The following is a 22,274-nucleotide window of genomic DNA, read 5'->3' as shown; positions in this document are numbered from 1 at the left end:
CTACAAAAGGACTTAGTCAGATTTGCAGAATGGGCAAAGAAATCACAATGGAATATAGTGTCAGGAAAAGATACAGGGAGAACCCAGGAGTTTGGAACTGAGAGAAAAAATGGATAAGCCATGAAGAAAATGCAGAGGACTCGATGGGCCACATGAGAAGAACAACAGTTGAAACCAATTCTAAAATTGGAAGCTGGTGGGAGAGTAAGTATTAGTGTTTAGTGGGAAAAACAACTGAGGTGGAATGTCCTGCTCCTCTGCTCAGTCTATGGACAGAATTAGATTTTTTAAACAGATATTTAGTTATTCTGATAGACGTGAGATTCTGAGGAATAGTTATTAATGGTGGTATTGGTAACTGAGCATTGTAAGTACTAAATCTAATAATTTATCAGATGTCAGTGACGCAAGTAAGGCAGCCGTTGTCTGTCTAATTGTTATTTTGATAACTTCTGATCAGATAGTCAGATGTGATCCCAGTTCCAAAGGATGGAGCCCAGTATCCATAAAGACGGGCTCGGAAGGATCAGAAAATGACAGACAGACATACTTTATTGATCCTGAGGGAAGTTTGGTTTCATTACAGTCGCACCAACCAAGAACAGTGTAGAAATATTGCACTATAAAACCATAAATAATTAAATAATAATAAGTAAATTATGCCAAGTGGTAATAAGTTCAGGACCAGCCTATTGGCTCAGGGTGTCTGACACTCCGAGGCAGGAGTTGTAAAGTTTGATGGCCACAGGCAGGAATGATTTCCCATGACGCTCAGTGTTGCAACTCAGTGGAATGAGTCTCTGGCTGAATGTACTCCTGTGCCTAACCAATACATTATGGAGTGGATGGGAGACATTGTCCAAGATGGCATGCAACTTGGACAGCATCCTCTTTTCAGACACTACCATCAGAGAGTCCAGTTCCACCCCCACAACATTATTGGCCTTACGAATAAGTTTGTTGATTCTGTTGGTGTCTGCTACCCTCAGCCTGCTGCCCCAGCACACAACAGCAAACATGATAGCACTGGCCACCACAGACTCGTAGAACATCCTCAGCATCATCCGGCAGATGTTAAAGGACCTCAGTCTCCTCAGGAAGTAGAGACAGTTCTGACCCTTCTTGTAGACAGCCTCAGTGTTCTTTGGCCAGTCCAGTTTATTGTCAATTCGTATCCACAGGTATTTGTAATCCTCCACCATGTCCACACTGACCCCTTGGATGGAAACAGGGGTCACTGGTGCCTTAGCCCTCCTCAGATCCACCACCAGCTCCTTAATCTTTTTCACATAAAGCTACAGATGATTCTGCTCACACCATGTGAGAAAGTTTCCCACCGTAGCCCTGTACTCAGCCTCGTCTCCCTTGCTGATGCATCCAACTATGGCAGAGTCGTCAGAAAACTTCTGAAGATGGCAAGACTCTGTGTTGTAGTTGAAGTCCGAGGTGTAGATGGTGAAGAGAAAGGGAGACAGGACAGTCCACTGTGGAGCCCCAGTGCTGCTGATTGCTCTGTCTGACACACAGTGTTGCAAGCATACGTACTGTGGTCTGCCAGTCAGGTAATCCATAATCAATGACACCAGGGAAGTATCCAACTGCATCACTGTCAGCTTCTCACCCAGCACAGCAGAGATGGGGAGGCTGGGCTGGTGATATCGGAGAGTTGGCATGTGAGAACGAGCAATATTGTGTCAGCTCTGAGTCTGGGGTGCAGTGGCATCAATGGAGGGAGAAGTAGAATAATTTATCTGGTCTTTGCTGCATCTTTGGATTCAGAACTAGACTGTGAGCTGAGATATTTGGTGAGCAGTCTCCGGAGTGGCCAATGTTAACGAATGCCAACTGGGCCGGCTACGTGGTGCTCATGTCGAGGGAACAGTCATGGCTCTTGTTTTAATTCACCCTTTGTATTCACAGGTCCTATGACTACAATCTCTAAGCACACCTCACAGTGGAATGAGGAACAACTATTTCAGCTGTCAAAATTCTACCGGGAAAGACTGAAACAGGCAATTGAAGAACGTGTGGAAGAACTCACTGAAATGCTGAGACTGGAAGGACACATCAGTGATCAAGAGCAAGAGGTGAGCGGGAAAAATCTGGTGACGTCTGCTGGTTCTAACATCACAGAACTGAAGGTATCCAATGGGAAAGAAACCAAATTTTATCTTCTCCCAGGTCTGAAGCTGTTTGATGTAATATGTTATATTAACACTGATCTCTGATCATTGTTTTGACAGATCTGGCATCAGCACTGGAAACTTTGAGCTGGGGTGCCGGGAACTGGCTTCTGGCTGATCTTTCATTATCATGTTATAGTCAGGGTTTTATAGATTTGTTAAATATGCAGAAAAGGGAATCTCAGGTAGTATGTGATGAGATATATGTGCTCTGATTATAAACTTTCCTTTGAACTGTAGAGTTAGGGAAACCCATTCTTTCCAAACATAACATGCTTATCACAGTGGCAAGTGAGCAGTGGAATGTATCATGCCTAGTGAACAGCTGAGTTAAAAATTAGATCCAATCGTTCTACAAAGCTGCTGTTTAAGTTCAGTCAGTCAACTCAACCTCAATAAAAGATAGACCTTGCAGATGGTGACTCAAGACAGGTTGAATCACGGCCGTCTTTTCCCAGTTAGCTAAAATTGACGATCATCCCAGCCCTGACCATCGCCGTATCAGTTCCTCCTGTAGTGTGAGAGTCACAAGCTTCTCCAGATGCTTCATTCTGCCATCAGGGGCTCCAGGTGGGGTGTCTGGGTGGGGGTGGTGATGGCCGTCTATTACACAAAGTTCTGTCTATGACTCGTCTGCACATATGGCAAGATATAAACAGCCCTCAGCCCGGGCTGTGCGCAAATGCATTGTTAGCGGTGACAATTTCCAATAAGCGAGGGTGTGTTCACATTCCCTTGACATGCCATGACCTGAGCTCACCATTAGCAACCTGGAAGACAGAATTTGCAGTTAATAGCCCCAGTTTACCTTGTTCTGTGTATGAACCCATTCCACCCAATTCCATCTGAAAATTTCAGTAGAATGCTCCAACCTCCCCACAACAAAAACCACATCAACCGTAATACCGTCAGCAAAGGATTTAGTTACATCTTTAAAAATACTCAATTAGTATAGTCATACAAAGATAAAGAAGGGAGGAAGAGAAAAGAGAGGAGATGATAGGCCAGTTAGACTTACCTCAGTGGTTGGGAAAGTGTTGGAGTCCATTATTAAGGATGAGGTTCCGAGGTACTTGGAGACAAATGATAAAATGTCAGTCATATGGTTTCTGTAAAGGGCAATTTTGCCTAAAAATTCTTTCAGGATTCTTCAAGGAAGTATGAAGCACCGTGGACAAAGGGGAGGCAGTTGATGTCATTGACTTAGAGTTTCAGAAGGCATTTGATAAGGTGTTACAAGAAATATACTGGCATAGATAGAGGAATGGCTAACAGCCAGGAGGCAGCAAGTGGGAATAAAAGGGACATTTTCGAGTTGGCTGGCAGTGACTAGTGGTGTTCGTCGGTGGTCAGTATTGGGACTGCAGCTTTTCACATTGTTTGTCAATGATTTAGTGGAATTAATGGCTTGTGGCAAATGATCTGAAGATACGTGGAGGGGCAGGTAGTGCTGAGGAAGCAATGCGTTTACAAGACTAAGTCAAATTGGAAGAATGGGCAACAAAGGGGCAGATGGAATACAGTGTTGGAAAATGTATGATCATCCATTTTGGTAAAAGGAACAAAAGTTATTATTATCTAAATGGGGAGAAGATTCAAACATGAGAGGTACAAAGGGACTTAGGAGCCCTTGCGCAAGACTCCCAGAAGGTTAATTTACAGGTTGAGTCTGTGGTAAAGAAGGCAAATGCAATGTTGGCATTTATCTGAAGGGGATTAGAATATAGTAAACATGGAGAAAATGCTGAATCTTTATAAGACACCAATCAGGCGGCACGGAGTATTGTCAACAGTTTTGAACCCCTTATCTCAGAAGGGATGTATTGCCATTGGAGAGAGTCCAGAGCAGGTTCACGAGGATGATTCCAGGGAAAAAGAGGTTAAAGTATCAGGAGAATTTGGCAGCACTGGGCTAGTACTCGCTGGAATTTAGAAGAATGCATCAGGATCTCATTGAAACCTACAGAATTTCGGAAGTACTAGATAAAGTGGATGTGGAGAGAATGATTCCTGTGGTGGGGAATCCAGAACGAGATTTGAGGTGTGACCTGTGAGTACAGAAGTAAGGAGGAATGTTCTTAGCCAAAGAGTGCTGCATCTGTGGATTGCTCTGCCAGAGACTGCGCTGGAGGCCGTCCATGGATATATTGAAATTGGAAGTTGATAGATTCCTGATTGGTTGGGGCATCGGAGAATCTGGTGGGAAGGCAGGTGTATGGGATTGAGTGGGATCTGGGGTCAACCATGATGGAATGGTCTAATTCAGCTCCTGTGTATTATGGTCTTATGGACAAGTGTAAGCACAACGGGTCCCACAGATGCTGGAAATCCAGAGCAACACAAACAGAATACTGAAGGAAATCAGGAAGAGAATGCACATTTGTGGCTTTGGGCCGAGATATCATCAGGTTGGGAAAGCAAGTGTGAAGAAGCCATCAAAAGAAGATTGTGCTGGGGTGTGGTAGTACACTGTGGCGGATGATAGCTGAAACCAAGTTTGTGGCGAGCTGGGTGGGGAGGTGATAAGTGGTAAAGGCAGAAGAAGATGGAAACTGATAGGAGAGGAGAGGGGCTGTGTGAGAAAGTGAAGGAGCAGCAGCAAATAGAAGTGAGAATACGTAAACAACGCTGGAAGAACTCAGCAGGTCAGGCAGCATCCGTGAGAAAAGAGTACCCAAAGTTTCGGGCCGAGACCCTTCATCAGGAATGGGGGGGGGGGGGAAGAGAGGGCTGAAACCCAGTAATAGAGATAGGGGAGGGGGTAGGGCCTAGAGGCACCAGGTGGAAAACCAATCAGAGGACAGATAAAGGGGAGGGGGAGGGGATAAGCTTGAAAGAACTGTAGAGATAAAGAAGCAGAAAGTTGAAAGGGGAGAGAGGCAGAGAGAGACCTGGGATAGGGGGAGGGGGAGAGGATTACCGGAAATTGGAGAATTCAATGTTCATTCCACCAGGCTGGAGGCTACCCAGACGATAGATGAGGTGTTGCTCCTCCAACCTGAGTTTGGCATTATTGCAGTAAAGGATGCCATGTATGGACATATTTAGATGGGAATGAGAGGCAGAGTTGAAGTGGGTGGCAACCAGGAGGTCCTGTCTGTTGTGACGGACGGACGTAGGTGCTCGATGAAGCGGTCCCCCAATCTGCTTTGGGTCTCGCCGATGTTCAGGAGGCCACACTGGGAGCACCAGATGCAATAGACAACTCCAGCAGACTCGCAGGTGAAGTGTTGCCTCACCTGGAAGGACTGTCTGGGGCCCGGAATGGTGGTAAGGGGGGAGGTGTGGGGACAGGGCAAATGGAAGTGATGGACAGTCAATGAGAAGAGAACAAGAGATTGAGAATCAATAATCAGGACTAGTTAATAAGAGAGAAAAGGGGAGGAGAAGAAATTACTTGAGGTTATAGAAGTGAATTTTCTGGCATCAGGGTAGACTCTACACAGACAAAATATGAGGTGTTGCTCCCAAAACCTGAGCGTGGCCTCATGGTGGCAGTAGAGGAGGCCTTGGTCCCAGTTTCAAATGCTGGCTTCTCATCCCTTCCTTTCCAGTCCTGATGAAGGATCCCGGCCCTGAACGTCGTTTGTTAATTTCCATCCAGAGATCCTGCAGTACCTGCTGAGTTCATCCAGCATTTTGTCATGTTGCTCATGAGCCAGTTCATGTTGACTCTACCAGGTCACAAACTGTCTTTCCCAATAAAGATTAATCCTGCCTCTCTCATCAGTTTCCAATAATCACCAAGCCAGCGAGGTTAGTCAAGAGGCATATCATTTTATGTCTGCTGTCCTTGAATAAACGTGAAAAAAGGGGTTTTCTGTTTTTCAGTAACATAATGAAGGAGGAATGAAAGAAAGATTCATTCGCCAGATATCAGAATCAGATTTCAGGTTTAATATCGGTAGCATATGTCGTGAAATTTGTTAATTTTACGACAGCAGTGCAGTGCAATATTTCTAAACAGATATTGAACCCATAAACTACCTCGCTGCATTTTTCATTTTTTGCACTACCCATTTCAACTTAGTAGTGCAAAGAAAAGAACAAATGCAGTGAGGTAGTTTATGGGTTCAATATCGGTTTAGAAATGAGATGACAGCGGAAAAGAAGCTGTTCCTGAATTGCTGAATCTGTGCCTTCTGACTTCTGTACCTCCTTCCTGATGGTAGAAATGAGAACAGGTCATACTCCCTGAGTATGGAGTTTAGTAATGATGGATGCTGACTTCCTGAGGCACTGTTGCTTAAAGATGTCTTGGATACTACAGAGGCTAGTGCCAATGATGGAGGTGACGAATTTTATAAGTTTCTGCAACTTACTTCGATCTTGTGCAATAGCCCACTCACCTCCCCCTGCCCCACACCCTTTGCCCTATTCTAGAGAGTGTTGCATCTGTTACGTATCCCGTAACTGGATAACTCACCAACAAAGATAGAGAGGTCTGTTGGAGTCTGATGGCGCTATTTTCAAACGTTTTATATGTCAGTAAAACTCAATCTAAAACGCGGGTATAGCAATAATCATCATTATGAAATAATCTCGACTGTTGTCTAGGGGATAATATATTGTCTGTTGGAAATATAAAAGTCACTCAGAAGTCTGCAGACTTTTGCCCTCCGGCTGCGTTTCACGTGTTTTAGAGGGATCGGTGAGAACGAAAAAGAAGACTTGCCCGTGTCTTTATGATCACTCCATTAAAATCAAGGGAGCGTTGGTTTTTCCCATTGTTAGTTCGAAGTCCTTCTCGGTAGTATCAGCCACCCGCTCCCCAGGCAAAGGAGTTAGGAGCACACGTGGCTTTGAGTGGCTTCCAGCTCTCCCAGGAGCATTAAGCGAGCAAGTTCCTCTGGTGCATTGCTAGGGTACTGCCTCCTGCAGTCCGCTTTTATCTTTACTTGCAGAGTTGTAGCTGTCCATCAAAGTAGGGGGATGCAATCTCCCTCCCCCACTTTGCCCGAGGGTGTTCATGTCCATGCTTGCTGTCACGTAGTAGGGACACACAGGGGCCTCTAAGAACAATGGTCAGAACCATTGCATTGTCTCTCACTTCCGAGACCCGAATTAATAGTGATCTTGCGATTCTCCGAAAGGAGGGGGCTGCTCCCGCTCCTTCGGCCCCTCAGAGCTGTGGTACCTTCATAACACATCCAATCAGGATGCTTCATGGTACTTTGCGAAAGTTTTTGAGTGTCTTGGAAGATAATGGAGATAATGAAGATAATGACTGATTAATGTCTTTCCTTGTGTCAAATAGCAGCCCAGTTTAATTCACATCAGTCACTGAGGTACATCTAATCTGTCCAATATCACCTTGTTTGAAGAACCTTCTGAGGCATCCTCCCTCGGTTTTGTAGTGATGGCCTCGCAGATCAATAGTGCATTGCTTCCATCTTGCATTCCCCACAATTATCAAGCTTGAAGCTTCTTTATTGATAAACCTGTATAAAGTTAGATACTGAACGACACAGGAAGCAATCACTTTAAATCTGTATTGATCATTCCCCACTCTGCTACAACTAGTGAATTCAGAGTTTTATTAATTTTCATTTCCTGTTTTAATGCTGACAACTCGATCCAAGGATCACAGAACGAGAGACGAGCCTGTCCAGTGACTGTACGTTGGCTGCGGAGACATCCCATGACTGGGCAGTGACTTTCCTCGTGTGCAATGTCAGTACGCTCCACAATATATTTGTTTTTGTTATTTATAGAAAATCATTGAACTTGTGAGGAAGCGAAACCGGCCAGAGGGTTCGAAGGTATTCTTCAGGCTGGTGATGGGGAAAGGCTCCCGAGCCCGGAGGGTGATGTGGGAAGCATTTGTGAAAATGCGAAACGAGTTACCGAAATTGGACAGAATATTGAAGGAAATCCAGGAGCTCGGTACGGTATAACAACACATTGAACATGAAGTGAGAATAAAAACCATTGTAGCTGGAACAATATGATTCAATTTTAATTTATTTATTTAAACAGGGGCTGATATACCAGAATACATGAACATCAGCCAAGGGTTAACCGAACTCCCACCTCAGTTAAAAGGTAGGAGGTTTCACTTTCTGACACCGCTCACTTGCCAGAATCAATGTGAGCCTCAGATGCTTGTTCTGAGGGTTGAACAGTCTGGGAGACAGAGAAAAAAAATGTTTGATTCAGAGGAATGATTGCGGAATTCAACACCAGTCGCTCAGCTGTTTGCAGTTTAAATTTTTAATCATCGAATCTCTGCTAAGTATTAAAAATGTGCCAATGAGTTATATTGACTGATGTATCTGTTTAACGCCGACGGGCCCTGAACACCTTGCACATTCTGTGACAACCGTAGACCAGTGTTCAGATCCTGATGAGCCGCTGAGCCTCATTAACTCCTACAATGGTTCTGATGTGCTGTGAAACCCCCACACACGTTACACACATGACACCATCGTGATTGAGCTCAGGAGCCATGAGATGCTGTAATTTTGGGGCTCCTTAAAACTCAGGTAAGGCCACACATTGAAGGTTGTGTTCAGTTCTGGTTGACTCCTTATAGGGTAGATGCGGAAACTTTAAAGAAAATCCAAAGGAAATTTGCCAGGATACTGCCCATATTACATTACATATCCTGGAGCAATCTAGGACTTCCCTCTTTTGAGTGGAGGAGGATGAGAGGCAATTTCATACAGGTGTCTAAGGTGATAAGAGGCAGAGGTAGAACCTACAGCCATCACCCTTTCTCCCCCGGTGGTAATGGCAATGTTCTCACCAGAGAACATACATTTATTGTGATTGGAGGAATGTGTAGGAAGGAATATGTTTTGCCGAAGCTGATTTCTGGATTTGGCAAGAATGTATGTGCAGCATTCCTCACCAGTGACAGCACGTGGGCTGAACTTCTCTGTGAGCAGGTATTCTAAGGTCATTCTCCTGCAAGGCAACGACTCATATGGACATAATTATGATCGATACTCGGATCAGGGCTCAATCTGTGTGCTTGAGGATGGTGACAGTCTTGTTAGCTAGTGTCTCCATCACAAAAGCCATATGTAAGGCTGGCTGTATCACACCAGGGAAAAGGTCTTGCAATGCAGAGTAGAGGCCTTCTACCGCAGCGTGTCACACAGCCATCTGGTTCAACAGGATGCTGCCAGGTTAGAGGGAGTGATCTCTAGGGAGAGTTCAGACAAAGGTGGCTTGTTTTCTCTGGATTGGTGTTGTCAGAGGGCGGAACTGACAGAGGTTTTTAAGATGCTGATAGATGGAGTTGACAGGTAGTATCTTGTTTCACAGGTTTGAAATGATTAATGCCGGGAGGCATGTGTTTAAGGTGAGAGGGGGATGCTCTGAAGGAGATGTGTCGGGACACAGAGTGATGGGGACCTGGAGTGTATAGCCAGGGTTGGTGATGCAGAAGTGGTGGACAGGGACACTTAAGGGACTGTTAGACACGTAAAATTGAAAGGAGGGGAGGAATATGGACGGTACAGGCAGAAGGGACTGAGTTTAATTTAGCATTGTGGCTGCCCATTCTTTCCAACCTCATTTTCCTCTGCAATTGAAGATAAGGGCTTCAATAGGACAGTGACCTGAAAGGTTAATACTGCTTTCTTCTACACATGCAGTGACTGTTTTGATAAGTTCTTCCAGTAGCTATTTTAACTTGACAAAACATCACCTGTCAATATGAAGATATTACAGATTCTGACATTGCTCACGTGTCCAGGCAGCATCTATAGAGAGAAATGAATAGTCGACATTTCAGACTAAGACCCTTAATCATGTGGATTTTCAAACTTTATCCTAAAAATAAAGTACCTGGAAATTAAAGGGTCTTGAGTTGGTCAATGCAGGCAGTTGCAGCGGAGTATTAGAGGCATGTTCACCTTCACAGCAGACAGTGCTGTGAAGATTCGTTTTTTTAAAAATATTTTTGCAAATTGGTTACAGGCCAAACAGCTGTGTGTTGGTGGAATTTCACTTTCAGCAGTAACAAACATGACACTTTTCAGTTAACTGTTGATATTCTAGTGATTTGAATTTTGCATGTATCTCTATTAAGCTGAGAATTTAACTGTGTCAGTTTTCTCTCTGTTCACATGGAAGATGTTCATGAGAAACATAAGAAAACACTGCAGGAAGAAACTGAAGAGCTCAGAGTGAACACGATTTTGTTGAGGGAGAAGGTGAAGGTTTCCAAGCTGGTTGATCGATACGCTGAGCTGACGGTCATTTCTTCTGTTCGAGAGCGGAGGTTTGTGGAACACGAGCTGCTGGCAAGAGGCCGAGACCATGAGGAGTGGAGAGAGAAACACCTTCGGGGAGAGTTGGAAAAAATCCATTCCGATCAGTTGCTTCAAAGTAGTTTTTCCCATAGTGTGACTTACTGGCAGCAAATAAAGAGATTCTTCGGATTTGACTCTGTGAATCCGACATCAGTGAACAGAGTAAAGCCTGGGAATTCAGCAGCAGTGGCCGGTGTCCCGGGGATTGGAAAAACAACAATGATGCAGAAGATTGTTTATGACTGGGCCACGGGGAAAATATACCAACATTTCCATTTTGTGTTCAGTTTCAAATTCAGGGATTTAAACTCCATTAACTGTGAAATAAGCCTGAGGGAACTGATTCTGAAACAGTATCCTTACTTTGAGAATGTTCTGGGAGAAGTCTGGAAGAACCCAGAGGGATTGCTGTTTATATTTGATGGTTTGGATGAACTGAAGGATAGAATTGATTTTACTGAGAGTCACAGAGACACAGACCCTCAGCAACGCTGTGCAGACCCAGAATTCCAGTGCCATGTGTCCAACATTGTGTACAATTTAATCCAGCACAAGCTTCTCCCAGGGTGTTCAGTGCTGGTGACCACCCGCCCCACTGCCTTACATTTATTGGAAAAGGCAGAGATCAGTGTCTGGGCTGAAATCCTGGGATTTGGTGGTGAGGAACGGAAGGATTATTTTAACAGGATTTTTGAAGATCGCACAGTGGCAGAAGCTGTTTTCAAACACATGGAGGAGAACAAGATCCTGTACACCATGAGCTACAACCCCTCCTACTGCTGGATTCTCGCTCTGGCATTGGGCCCCTTCTTCACACAAAAAGACAGGGACCCACAGCGAGTTCCCAAGACCATCACCCAACTGTACTCCTACTATATTTACAACATCCTGAAAAACCACGGCCGAGAGATTGAAAACCCCCGTGATGTGTTACTCAGGGTTGGTCAGATGGCCTTCAGAGGAGTGTCCGAGAAGAAGATTGTGTTTACAGATGCAGATTTGATCAAGTACAATCTGCATCCTTCCCAGTTCCTGTCGGGGTTCCTGATGGAGCTTTTGGAGAGGGATGATTCTGCCAGATGTATGGTGTACACATTCCCACACCTCACCATTCAAGAATTTGTAGCTGCACTTGCACAATTCCTCACCCCAGAGCTCAAGGATACTGTGAAGCTCCTCGCTGAAGCCTACTGCATGACAGATGGGCGATTTGAGGTATTCCTCCGTTTTGTTGCTGGTCTCTCCTCGGGGTCAGCCTGGCGCTGGAATGAATTTCTGGGTCCATTTCCTGCCGATACAGCCTGCCGGGTGATTGACTGTGTGAAGGAGGAGATCAAACGTCGGAGTGGAAACACAGAGAATGAAGTCGATAAAAGGAGCCTCCTGAACACACTGCACTACCTGTTTGAGTCTCAGAATCATGGGCTGTCTCAGGACTCACTGGGATCTGTGGAAAAACTTTCACTCAGTGGTCTGCGACTGACACCGATCGACTGTGCGGTCCTGTCTCATGTCATTGGGTTCTGTGATACAGTAAAGCACCTTGACCTGGATCACTGCTACATTCAGTGTGAAGGACTCCAACGGCTGGCACCCAGTCTTCACAGATGCCAAGAGTTGGGGTAATTCTAAATATTTAGATTTTCTAACACTGGAAATTAAAGATTTAATGTTAAAAATCTTTAGCCAAATAGTAAGCCCTGTGCCATTGTTTGATCAGTTTGCCGATGACTAAATGTCTAAAATTTGTCATTAGCAGAGACTAACAGTATCTTATCCCTTCTCCTGGACAATGGCAGTGACTATCACCATGTGTTGCACAGAGAGCAGCCACTTCCCCATTTATTGCCAAAGGTCAGAGCACAGCTCTGTTGTCAGTGGGTGATCTGAGCTTCTTCTAGGTGGCCAGATGTTAGCTTAACTTAATAATGACACAGTCCTTTGCACTTTTCAATCACCTGCATCCCTTCACCCATTTGTAACCTTCTGCCTCTCTGAGCCGGGCAGTCAAAGATGCAGTCACAACACCCACAACCTTCATTGTCCAGTCGGTGATACATAAAAATTTTATAGCAGCCAGCAAATAGTTACAATACGTCCAAACAAGCTGGTCGGGCAGCATCCGTTGAAATCATTTTCCATGGATGTTGCAGGACCTGCTGAGTTCATCCAGCTTGTCTGTATGTGTTGATTTGACCACAGCATCTGCAGTGTACTTTGTGTTTACAAATAGTTACAATATAATCGGACCAATTTTGTAGCCACCCTCACACCACACATCAACTGCTAAGTTGGAAAGTGGTATGATCTGTTTGCTGTCTATTGTTCTGCTTGAGACAGGGTCTATAAAAGTTCCTCAAGAATGTTTGGGTTTGAAATGAAAGCGGACCGCTATAAATGAAGGTCAGTGGTACTTTGAAAAATTGTGTCTCCATCAAAATTCTGCATGTCAACAAAAATCCCTGGAAGGGTTTCCCAGCTGCTGTTCGTACTGATCTGGGATAGTTTGGGAATATTGTACATGGCAGATCGAGTTTATGTTTAATTTTTTGGAATGTGGCCCTTCCCCTGTGAAAGCTGGCATTTCATGTGCATCATAAATTATGCAGGATCACAAATATGAAATAAATTATAACAACAAAATAATTCACAAAGCAAAACTGGACAGAGACTAGTTTAGAAAGAGCAACTAAAGACAGACCTTGAAAACAACTGGGATAAAACATACTGGGATTTATTCTCAGAGCAAGAATATTTTGGCTGAAAACATCTTCACTACTTTGAAATGTTTACTTGAAATATCAGAATGGCAAAATGAGTCAGGTCATGGGGCTGATTCAGTTTCAGACTCACAGCTCTCTCTCTCCCTTCAGATTGGCAAACAATGAATTGGGTGAGGGTGATTCCGCAGTGAAACTGATCTCTGTAGCTCTGACTGACCAGGGCTGTAAAATACAAAAACTGCGGTAAGTACCTGGCTATGAGAAGTCTGATTCTCTGATTATATATTGAACAGAACACAACTGACATAACTACTGGTAAAATCTGTATTGAGTCATTTCCTCTGAGGTCTCAGTCTCCCTTTTATCTTTTCATTATGGACACTAGATTGGGCAATAATGGTATTACAGCCTCTCAGACTTCAATCCTCGCCTCTGCTCTCGTTAAAAACAGCTCACTGGTGCAGCTCGATATGAAAGACAACAGACTGGGAGATACAGGTGTAAAACAGCTGTTAGGAGTTCTGAGTAACTCGGAATGTAAAATACAGAAACTGGGGTAAGTAGTGGAGAATGGTAGATACTGTTTCTAATTGCTGTTGTATGATGTTAGCATAGTTATCAGGAACACAGATTGAATGGTGTACTGATGTTCTCTCTGTCTCTCCCCAACTTTCCCCATCTCCCACTATACTCCCTCACCTCCCTCTCTCATGCCTCCCTCTCTCCCCACTCTGTCTCTCTTGCCCCCACCCCTCCCTCTTCCCTTCTATTATTCTCATACATTTCTGCTCTCTGATTTTCCTGGTTACAAGGCTGAAGAACAACAGTTTCACAGCCTCCTGCGCCAAGAATCTTGCCTGCATTCTCAGAACAAATCACTCTTTGATCAAACTGGAACTGGATAACAATAAGCTGGAGGATTCGGGAGTCAAACTATTGTCTGAAGTTCTAAGGAACCCGCAATGTAAAATACAGGAACTGCGGTAAGTACTACACTGAGAAATTGAATTCACAACTTGAAGCCTAATGTTGAATGTATCTGTTTACAATTTGACTTCAGAGTGAATGATATTGACAAGTATGCATTGGGTTGCACTTGCTTCTTTTGAATTGCAGGCTATGTAGAATCGGTCTCACAGCAACTGGTGCAGAGTATCTCGCCTCCGTTCTAGCTACTAGCCCGTCACTGACAGATCTTGCCCTGGACTATAATAATTTGGGTGATTCAGGGGTGAAGCTGATATTTGGACCCCTGATCAACCCAGAGTGTAAAATACAGAAACTACGGTGAGTGTCAGTTGGTGGACAGGTCATATTTTACATTTACAATGTGTCTGAAATTTAGTTACGTTCAAGAGAGTAGATCAGTGTTACTATCAACAATATGCAGTCTGGAATAAGATATGGAGAGTATTGGAAGTGAAATTAATTCCTTCTTACATACTGAAATGTATTCATTTCCATCTTTGTCTCTGGCCCTCAGATTATGGGATGTTTCTCTCACAGATTCATTCTGTGAGGACCTCGCTATCGCTCTCAAAACAAACTGCTCCCTGAAGCTTCTGTCACTGGGTGATAACAATATTGGAGACTTAGGGGTGACACGTCTGTCTAAGGAGATGGTGAAGCTCCAATGTAAACTACAGGAACTAGAGTAAGTAGTAATGTGACAAGATTTGTTCCTAGCTTTTAACTGACTGTAAACATCATTCTCAACGTGGTTAAAATGGCCCATAAGACAACTGGCCATTATTCGGGACATAGATTATAATAACCCAAATAATGAGGCTCATCTCCAACGACTTCATCAAATATTGCTCAGATCCCAGCTGGAGCTCATGCAGTTCTGGTCATCATGTGAAAGGGAGAATGTGTGAGTGCTGGAGATGCTGCAGGGAAAGTTGACGGGATGCTGGTCCGTATTCAGTGTGTCGATCAGAAATGGCAACTATGCCACCGCAGACTCTGCATGACCTTCTCAGTCGTTCAGTGATTTGTGATGTTCTCCATATCCCAGGATCTACAGGAAAGTGCCCTTGCTGGGGTGATGCCTAGTGTGAGAGTCTCGGGAATATCAGTGAGTTTTCCCTGGAACAGAAGAGGTTTATAGTGGTTAATTGGATATTGAAAAGTAAGGTCTAGATAAATACTGCAAGACAGTTCTCCATACGTAAGATGGCAGAGTTTCATGGAAATAGTTAGAGATTTTCAAGCTGAGAATGGTGCTTACCAGCAAGACACTGCTGGAGAGAGTTTTGGAAGCAGTCTTGACAAAGTGAGAAGACACAGAGTTGTGGACAGAATGGCCTGTCTCAATTTTTTATGGTGCCATGACCCAAGACTCACTAATTCTATCATACATATTAGTTTCGGTGCGAATATATATAAAAACACACATGCGGTTAATCTGACTCTTCTTCTTAATCTCTCTGATCCCCAGTCTGTACAATAATGGTTTGACTGATTCCTGCACGGAGTCCCTCTGCTTTGTTCTCAACAAAATGAGTTCACTGAAAATGTTGGACCTGGGAGGAAACTCCTTCACAGACAAATCCACCGACTCCTTCCGCAAGCTGATACTACGACGCAAGAGTTTGAGGCACATCACGTGAGTATCTATATTAATGTTTAATGTCATAGAAATTCATTGGGTTTCCTGGCAATATTTGATGTTGTTATTGACACTGTATTACATCCTCTGTATTTTTACATCTGTTTCAGGCTGAGGGGGAATCGATTCACTGCAGATGGGCAGAATCATCTGTTGTCATTACGGGGAAACAGACGTGGTCTTAATGTTACAGTGTGAGTCATTCAAATGTAGAATTTTATCTCCTCCTGGACAGAATAGCATTCGTTGATTTCACTGTGGCACCAGATTTAAACCCTAAACATCTACGGTTCTAGATGAGCGTGTGCCTCCACACATCATCAGTGGCCCCAGTGCAGTTTCAGGTGTCATAGCTGCAGGGTCGCTTGCCCAATCTCTCTGTACAAAGCATCGACTGTACTTCTTCCTATAGATGCAGCCTGCCCTGCTGCGTTCCATCAGCATTTTTAGAAATGGCCAAAGGTGGGCTCCAGCTGTACTGCCAAGCGATAGCAGGAATCCAAGTCGTTCAAGCTAGATTTAAGTTCCACTTCCTCAGGATCCTGCAGAGGTTCGGCATGCCATTGAAAACCTTGACAAGCCTCAATAGATGGATGGTGAAAAGTGTGCTGACTGCCTGCATTCCAGCCTGGTATGGAAACTCCAATGCCTTTCAGCAGGAAATCCTGCAAAAGGTAGTGGATTTGGCCCAGTATATCACAGGTGAAACCCTCTCAACCATCGAGCACATCTACATGAATCATTGCCATAGAAAAGCAGCATCCATCATCAAAGATCCTCACCACACAGGCCATGCTCTTTTCTTGCAGCTGCCATCAGGTATAAGGTACCAGAGCCTCAGGACTCGCACCACCAGGTCTAAGAACAGTTACTATCCATCAATCATCGGGAACTTGAGGAAAAGGGGATTGCTACACTCATTTAAGGACTCTGTTGTATTGTTACTTCAAGCTTGTTATTTATTGCTCTTTATATCTGCAGTAGTACAGTTTGTTTACATTAACTGTTCCTAATGATTGCCGTTTATTGTTACTGTTCTGTAAATTTGCAAAGTATGCCCGCAGAAAAAAAATCAGGGTTGTATGTGGTGATATGTTTGTATTCTGATAATAAATTTTACTTTGAATTTTGAAATTTCAAGCTTTGACAGAAAATTATCAGTATGGCAAAGGCTGTGAAAGTAGTCAAAACCCTAGCTGCAGCAAGGCACAGTTAGTTAGGACGCTCGCTTGGTGCCAAGTCACAAATGTATTATGAACTTTGGGCACTTCTCTATATACTTTGCACGTTCTCACTATGACCACAAGGATTCCTTCACGCTCTTTCCTGTGTATCAAAAAGGCACGAGGGTGAGTTGTATTAGTTGCCAGCTGTCTTTTCTCCAGCGTGTCAATGTTTAATGTGCGAGGCACAGTCGTTGTGTGAATTAATTCAATTTTCCCTTTGCCGCCTCAAAAAAAATCAGTGTACCCAAGAAAGTGAGGGCAAGAGGAGAAAATGGAAATAGATGCATTAATTCACTACACCCCAAACCATTATGATAAGTGCAGAGAGGTGAGAGTGTGCAGGGTGGCGAGAGAAGGAGGGCAAGATGTGTGTGTGTGTGTGTGTGTGTGTGTGTGTGTGTGTGTGTGTGTGTGTGTGTGTGTGTATGTGTGTGTGTGAGACATTAACAGATGCTTGGTCTATCAGGGACCAATCACATGATAAATTGACAGCGTTCCTCTAACTCTGAAACATTTGAGAGTTATTCTGCTCTTCACAAATTCCATCCATCCCGTACAGAGGCAGGTGGCGGGTGCTTTGGGTGGCTCGAGGATGCAGAAAGAACTTAAGCAGCTTCTCGACACTGACTGCACCAGTGGCGTTCAGTGTTTAATGTGCCACACAATAGTGCCAGCTGATGCTATAAGTTAAGGTCAACATCAGAAAAATACTAGTTGTGCAAATTGATCCATGATCTGACCAGAAACACCAAAGATAACAGATATATCGTAGTACACGTTATTTACCTATAGTGTTTTAAGCCAGTGGATCTGTTGTAATGTGGAAAGGTTTACACACTTTGCAAGCTTTATCAGGGTATGTGTCATTTTTATGGGGAATTGGATTCACTGTGTGAAGGAAATGGAACACATTTCACAGAAAATCTGTATGTGACACTCTCTTTCATGCTTCCCGCCAGACTGTAATGGTGTAGACAAATGCCCACTTTACAAATCAGTCACATCCGGGAAATTAACCAAATATTGCATAATATCATAATCAAAAGGCAAATTTTTGTTTCAGTGCATTGGGACACCAATAAAGAAATGATTTTGCTTAGTTTGAGTGTTGGCTCTTATTAGTCAATGCTTGAAAATACCAGGCTTTGCTTCAAACTTTGTCACTTTGTCAATATCTAGTGTCCGAGAGGAGCAACATTTGGACTGTAAGTTGCTCGCATTGAAGATTGTGATAAAAGTATTACTGTTTACAGCTTCACTCTAACAGAACAGGACTTGGGCTTGAATTTCCATAACTTCAAACGCCAGGGCGACCATCCTGCCATCGCAGGTGATGACTTGTTTCCAATGTTATTGCCCTATCAGTCCTGATACTGACTATCCGATCTTTGTGAAGTCCTCACAATGTGATGATGCAATCTTATTGTTCATGATGATTGCCACACTTTAAAACACAATATCCGTTTACCTGTCTGACTTGAGTCAAATATCTTGCTGGTTGTGACATTGGGGTGTCGCGTCTCTGAGATGGCGGCTGCTGTGCCCCCAATAGAACATGAACACTTTGTTCAAACATTGACGAGATAATCGTGAATTAACATTGGAAATGATGTCACTCGTACTGCTCCGATCGATGATACAACAGTGAGACTGGGGAATAATGCTGCTTATCATTGTCTACACTGACTGCTAATGACTATTGACTGGCTCTAATCTAAGTACTGTAGCTGTGCATTGAGTCCAGGTATGTCCCCTCCCAAGTTGCAGGATGACAGAGACTTCTCTGTTTAAGTTTACAGCATTCCAAAGTGGAAGAGTGAATAGCCATTGATTATGATCCACATCAGAACCAATGCCATTGGCAGGAAAGTGGCATGAACCTGGCACCCGAGAGGACATAGGGTGCTTTCTAGTTTGTTTTTCGCTCAGGTAAGTCAACTGATGACACCACTGCCTCTGCCCTTCACTTCGTTCTATTCCACCTGGAAAATGGTATCTCATATGACAGGATGTTATTTATCGACTTTCTCTCAGCATTATCTCACAATAATCTCTGAGGCTGATATCCTCGTTGGTTCCTTACACTTCTCCCTGTAACTGCATTTTGGAGTTTTAAAAACAAAGACCATAGTCATCACTTGTGACTAAAAACATCCCTAACTCCATCAGGGTGAGCGCTGGCCTTCCCAGGGTTGTGTGCTCAGCCCGCGGCTGATGCACGACTCTACTGCTGGATCCAGTTCAAACCAAATCACCAGGCTCCCCGATGACACAACAGTGGATTGACTCATCAGCAATGATAGCGCGATGACGTACAGAAAGGAGAGAGAGCGGATGGTAGAATAGTGCGATCACAGCTCCTTGAGCCGCAAGGTTCAAACTGACTGCTCCTTGCAGCACATGAGCGGCTAATCAGCCAAGACAGGAGACTACGTTTCTGAGCGTGACGGTAACAGACAATTTCTCCTAGTCTCTCAATCCCACCTCTTTCATCAAGATATCATAACTTCTCCTAACTCTCCTAATTCTCATAACTTATCCAACGTATAATCCTTCGTAACTTCCTCCACCTCCTACGTGATCCCACATACCAGCCACATCTTCCCCCCCCCCCCCCCCCCCACTCTCGGCTTTCCGCAGAGATCGCTCCCTACGCGACTCCCTTGTCCATTCATCCCACCATCCCTCCCCACCGACTTCCCTCCGGACACTCATCACTGAAAATGGAAGAAGTGCTACACCTGCCCCTACACTTCTTCCCTCACCACCATCCCAGGCCCCAGACAGTCCTTTCAGGTGAGGCACCACTTCACCTGCGAGTCAACTGGGGTGATATACTGTATCCGGTGCTCCCGATGTGGCCATTTATACATTGGGGAGGCCCGCCGCTGACTGGGAGACCGTTTTGCTGAACACCGGCGCCCTGTCCTCCAGCAGTGGCGGGATCTCCCTGTGGCCACACACTTCAATTCCACAGACCACTCCCACTCCGACATGTCTGTCCATGGCCTCCTCTACCGTCAAGATGAAGCCACACGCAGGCCGATGGAGCAATACCTTATCTCCCGCTTAGGTAGCCTTCTACCTGCCGGCATGAACATTCAACTCACAGACCTCCGTTGATAATCCTGCCCCCCCTTACCCCATCCCTATCCCTTTTATTCTGGTTATCTTTCTCTCTCTTCCCCCCTCTATAATCTTCCCCAGCCCTACATTTCTTACTCTTTTATTTCCCATAATTTTCCACCTTCCCCCTAGCCCAGTTCCCTCCAGCCTATCATTTCCTAGCCCTCTACTTTATCCCTCCCCTCACTTCTTATCCCCCCTCGACCATCCCATGTTACTTCACTCCTGATGAAGGGTTTCGGCCCGAAACGTCGTCACTGCCTCCTCCCATAGGTGCTGTCTGGCCTGCTGAGTTCTGCCAGCATTTTGTGTTTTTAATCATAACTTCTCCATTTGCTGAGTAGAGGCATGCAGGTAGGGCTCTCTTCCCCACCCCTCTCCACCCCACACCACCATTCTAAATAATTTTACTTGAGTACCATCAAGAGTGGCCTGACAAGGTGCATCACCATCTGGTACAGGAATTGCAAGGTGTCTGACTGCAAGACCTAACGAAGGATTGACGTGATCAGCTAGCTCTCCCTTCCACTCGTCTGAGATCTTTATTAGGTGTGGAGGGAATGCAGGCCCTTTGCATCGTCAATGATCCTTCCTGTCTGTCCAACAATCACTATGATTACTATAACATTAGAGAGGATGTACGGTAGCATTGAGAAAAACCGTGAGGATGGGAAACAGCTTCTTCCCCAGGCAATGTGAATATTGTACCCCATGCCACCAGTCGCATTACACTGCTTACCCTCTAACTTGTGTCGTAAGTTAAAAAGATTATACCGGAAGACCATAAAATATCGGATCAGAATAGGTTATTTTGTCCATTGATTCTGTGCTGCAATTCATCATGTTTGATCCATCCTTCCTCTCAACCTGCCTTCTCCCCGTATCTCTTCATGTTCTGACCACTCAAGAGTTAATCAACCGCTGCTTTAGATATACAGAAATACTTGGCCTCCAAAGCTGCTTGTGACAAGAATTGCACAGAATTATTCCTCTCTGGGTAGAGAAATTCCTCCTCATTTCTGTACAAAAATGGTGCTGCTGTATTCTGAAGCTATGACCTCTGATCCGAGACTCTGCCCAACAGCGAACAACTGTGTCCGCTCTATCAAGACCTTTCATCATTTGATAGGTATAAATGAGGTCAACCCTCATTCTTCTGAATTCTAGTGAATACAGTCCCAGTGCCAGCAGGCGCTCTTCATGTAACAAGCCATTCAATAATGTTTTCATGAACCTACTTTGAACCTTCTCCAGTTTCAGCACATCCTCTCAAGATTAACGGCCCAAACCTACTCGCAATACTCCAAGTACTTCAGTGCCTTATAGTCTCAGCTTTACATCATTGCTTTTATATCCCAGTTGTCTTGAAATGAATGCTAGCGTTGTATTTGCCACCCCCAGCATAGATTAAAGCAGCAAATTAACCTTTAGAGAATCCTGCACAAGAACTTCCATCCAGTTTTACCACAGGTTTTTTTTGTATTTTCTTTCCATTTCGAGAGCAGTCGACTCTTTCATTTCCTCTGCCAAAGTGCAGGACCATACGCTTCCTGGCACTATATTCCCTCTGCCATTTAGTTTTCCCTTTCTCCTAATCTGTACGACCTTCTGTAGCCACTCTACTTCTTCAAAACAACCTGAACCTCCTTCAGGTTTTATACCGCCTGCAAACTTTGCAACAAAGCCATCAATTCCATCATCAAACTCATTGACATAGATCTTTAAAAGAATCGGTCTCAACACAGACTCTATGGAGTTTGTCACCAGCGGACAAACAGAAAATGCTCTCTTTTCGGCACTCTTCGACACTTGTCGATCAGCCATTGCGTTATCCATGCAGTAATCTTTCCTATAGTACCATGGACTCATAGCTTGTTAAACAGTCTTATTTGGCACCACTTGCTAAATGCCTTCTGGAAAACCAAGTACGTTCATCACCAGATTCTCCTTTGTCTATCCTACTTGTTATTTCTTGAATGATTTGTTCAGTGATTGTCAGGCAAGATTTTCCTTTGCAGAAGCCATACAGAATATGGCCTGGTTTTTTTCATGTTCCTCCAAGTGCCATGAGACTTCATGCTTATTAATCGATTCCAACATTTGTTCAATCACTGATACCAAACTATCTGGCCCGTAGTTTC

General features: G+C 44.3%; 1 protein-coding gene across 3 annotated transcripts in view; it reads left to right on the top strand.

The window, feature by feature from the left end:
* LOC132384425 (NACHT, LRR and PYD domains-containing protein 3-like) overlaps positions 1-18,067 on the top strand; it is a 40,578-nt gene extending 22,511 nt beyond the window's left edge. For 2 of the 3 annotated variants that reach the window (XM_059955578.1, XM_059955577.1), the window contains exons 3-13: positions 1,921-2,087; positions 7,898-8,069; positions 8,163-8,228; positions 10,269-12,069; positions 13,321-13,413; positions 13,556-13,726; positions 13,983-14,153; positions 14,287-14,457; positions 14,654-14,824; positions 15,611-15,778; positions 15,892-18,067. In XM_059955578.1, the coding sequence (XP_059811561.1) occupies positions 1,921-2,087; positions 7,898-8,069; positions 8,163-8,228; positions 10,269-12,069; positions 13,321-13,413; positions 13,556-13,726; positions 13,983-14,153; positions 14,287-14,457; positions 14,654-14,824; positions 15,611-15,778; positions 15,892-15,979 (3,239 nt within the window). In that variant the 3' untranslated portion in view covers positions 15,980-18,067. The remainder of the gene's footprint in view (positions 1-1,920; positions 2,088-7,897; positions 8,070-8,162; positions 8,229-10,268; positions 12,070-13,320; positions 13,414-13,555; positions 13,727-13,982; positions 14,154-14,286; positions 14,458-14,653; positions 14,825-15,610; positions 15,779-15,891) is intronic. The other variant, XM_059955579.1, reaches the window with a different exon arrangement.
* The last annotated feature ends 4,207 nt before the right edge of the window (positions 18,068-22,274 follow it).

This window comes from Hypanus sabinus, chromosome 32, assembly GCF_030144855.1.
Source record: "Hypanus sabinus isolate sHypSab1 chromosome 32, sHypSab1.hap1, whole genome shotgun sequence".
NCBI classification, from domain to species: Eukaryota; Metazoa; Chordata; class Chondrichthyes; order Myliobatiformes; family Dasyatidae; genus Hypanus; species Hypanus sabinus.
This window is presented reverse-complemented; position numbering and strand designations above follow the sequence as displayed.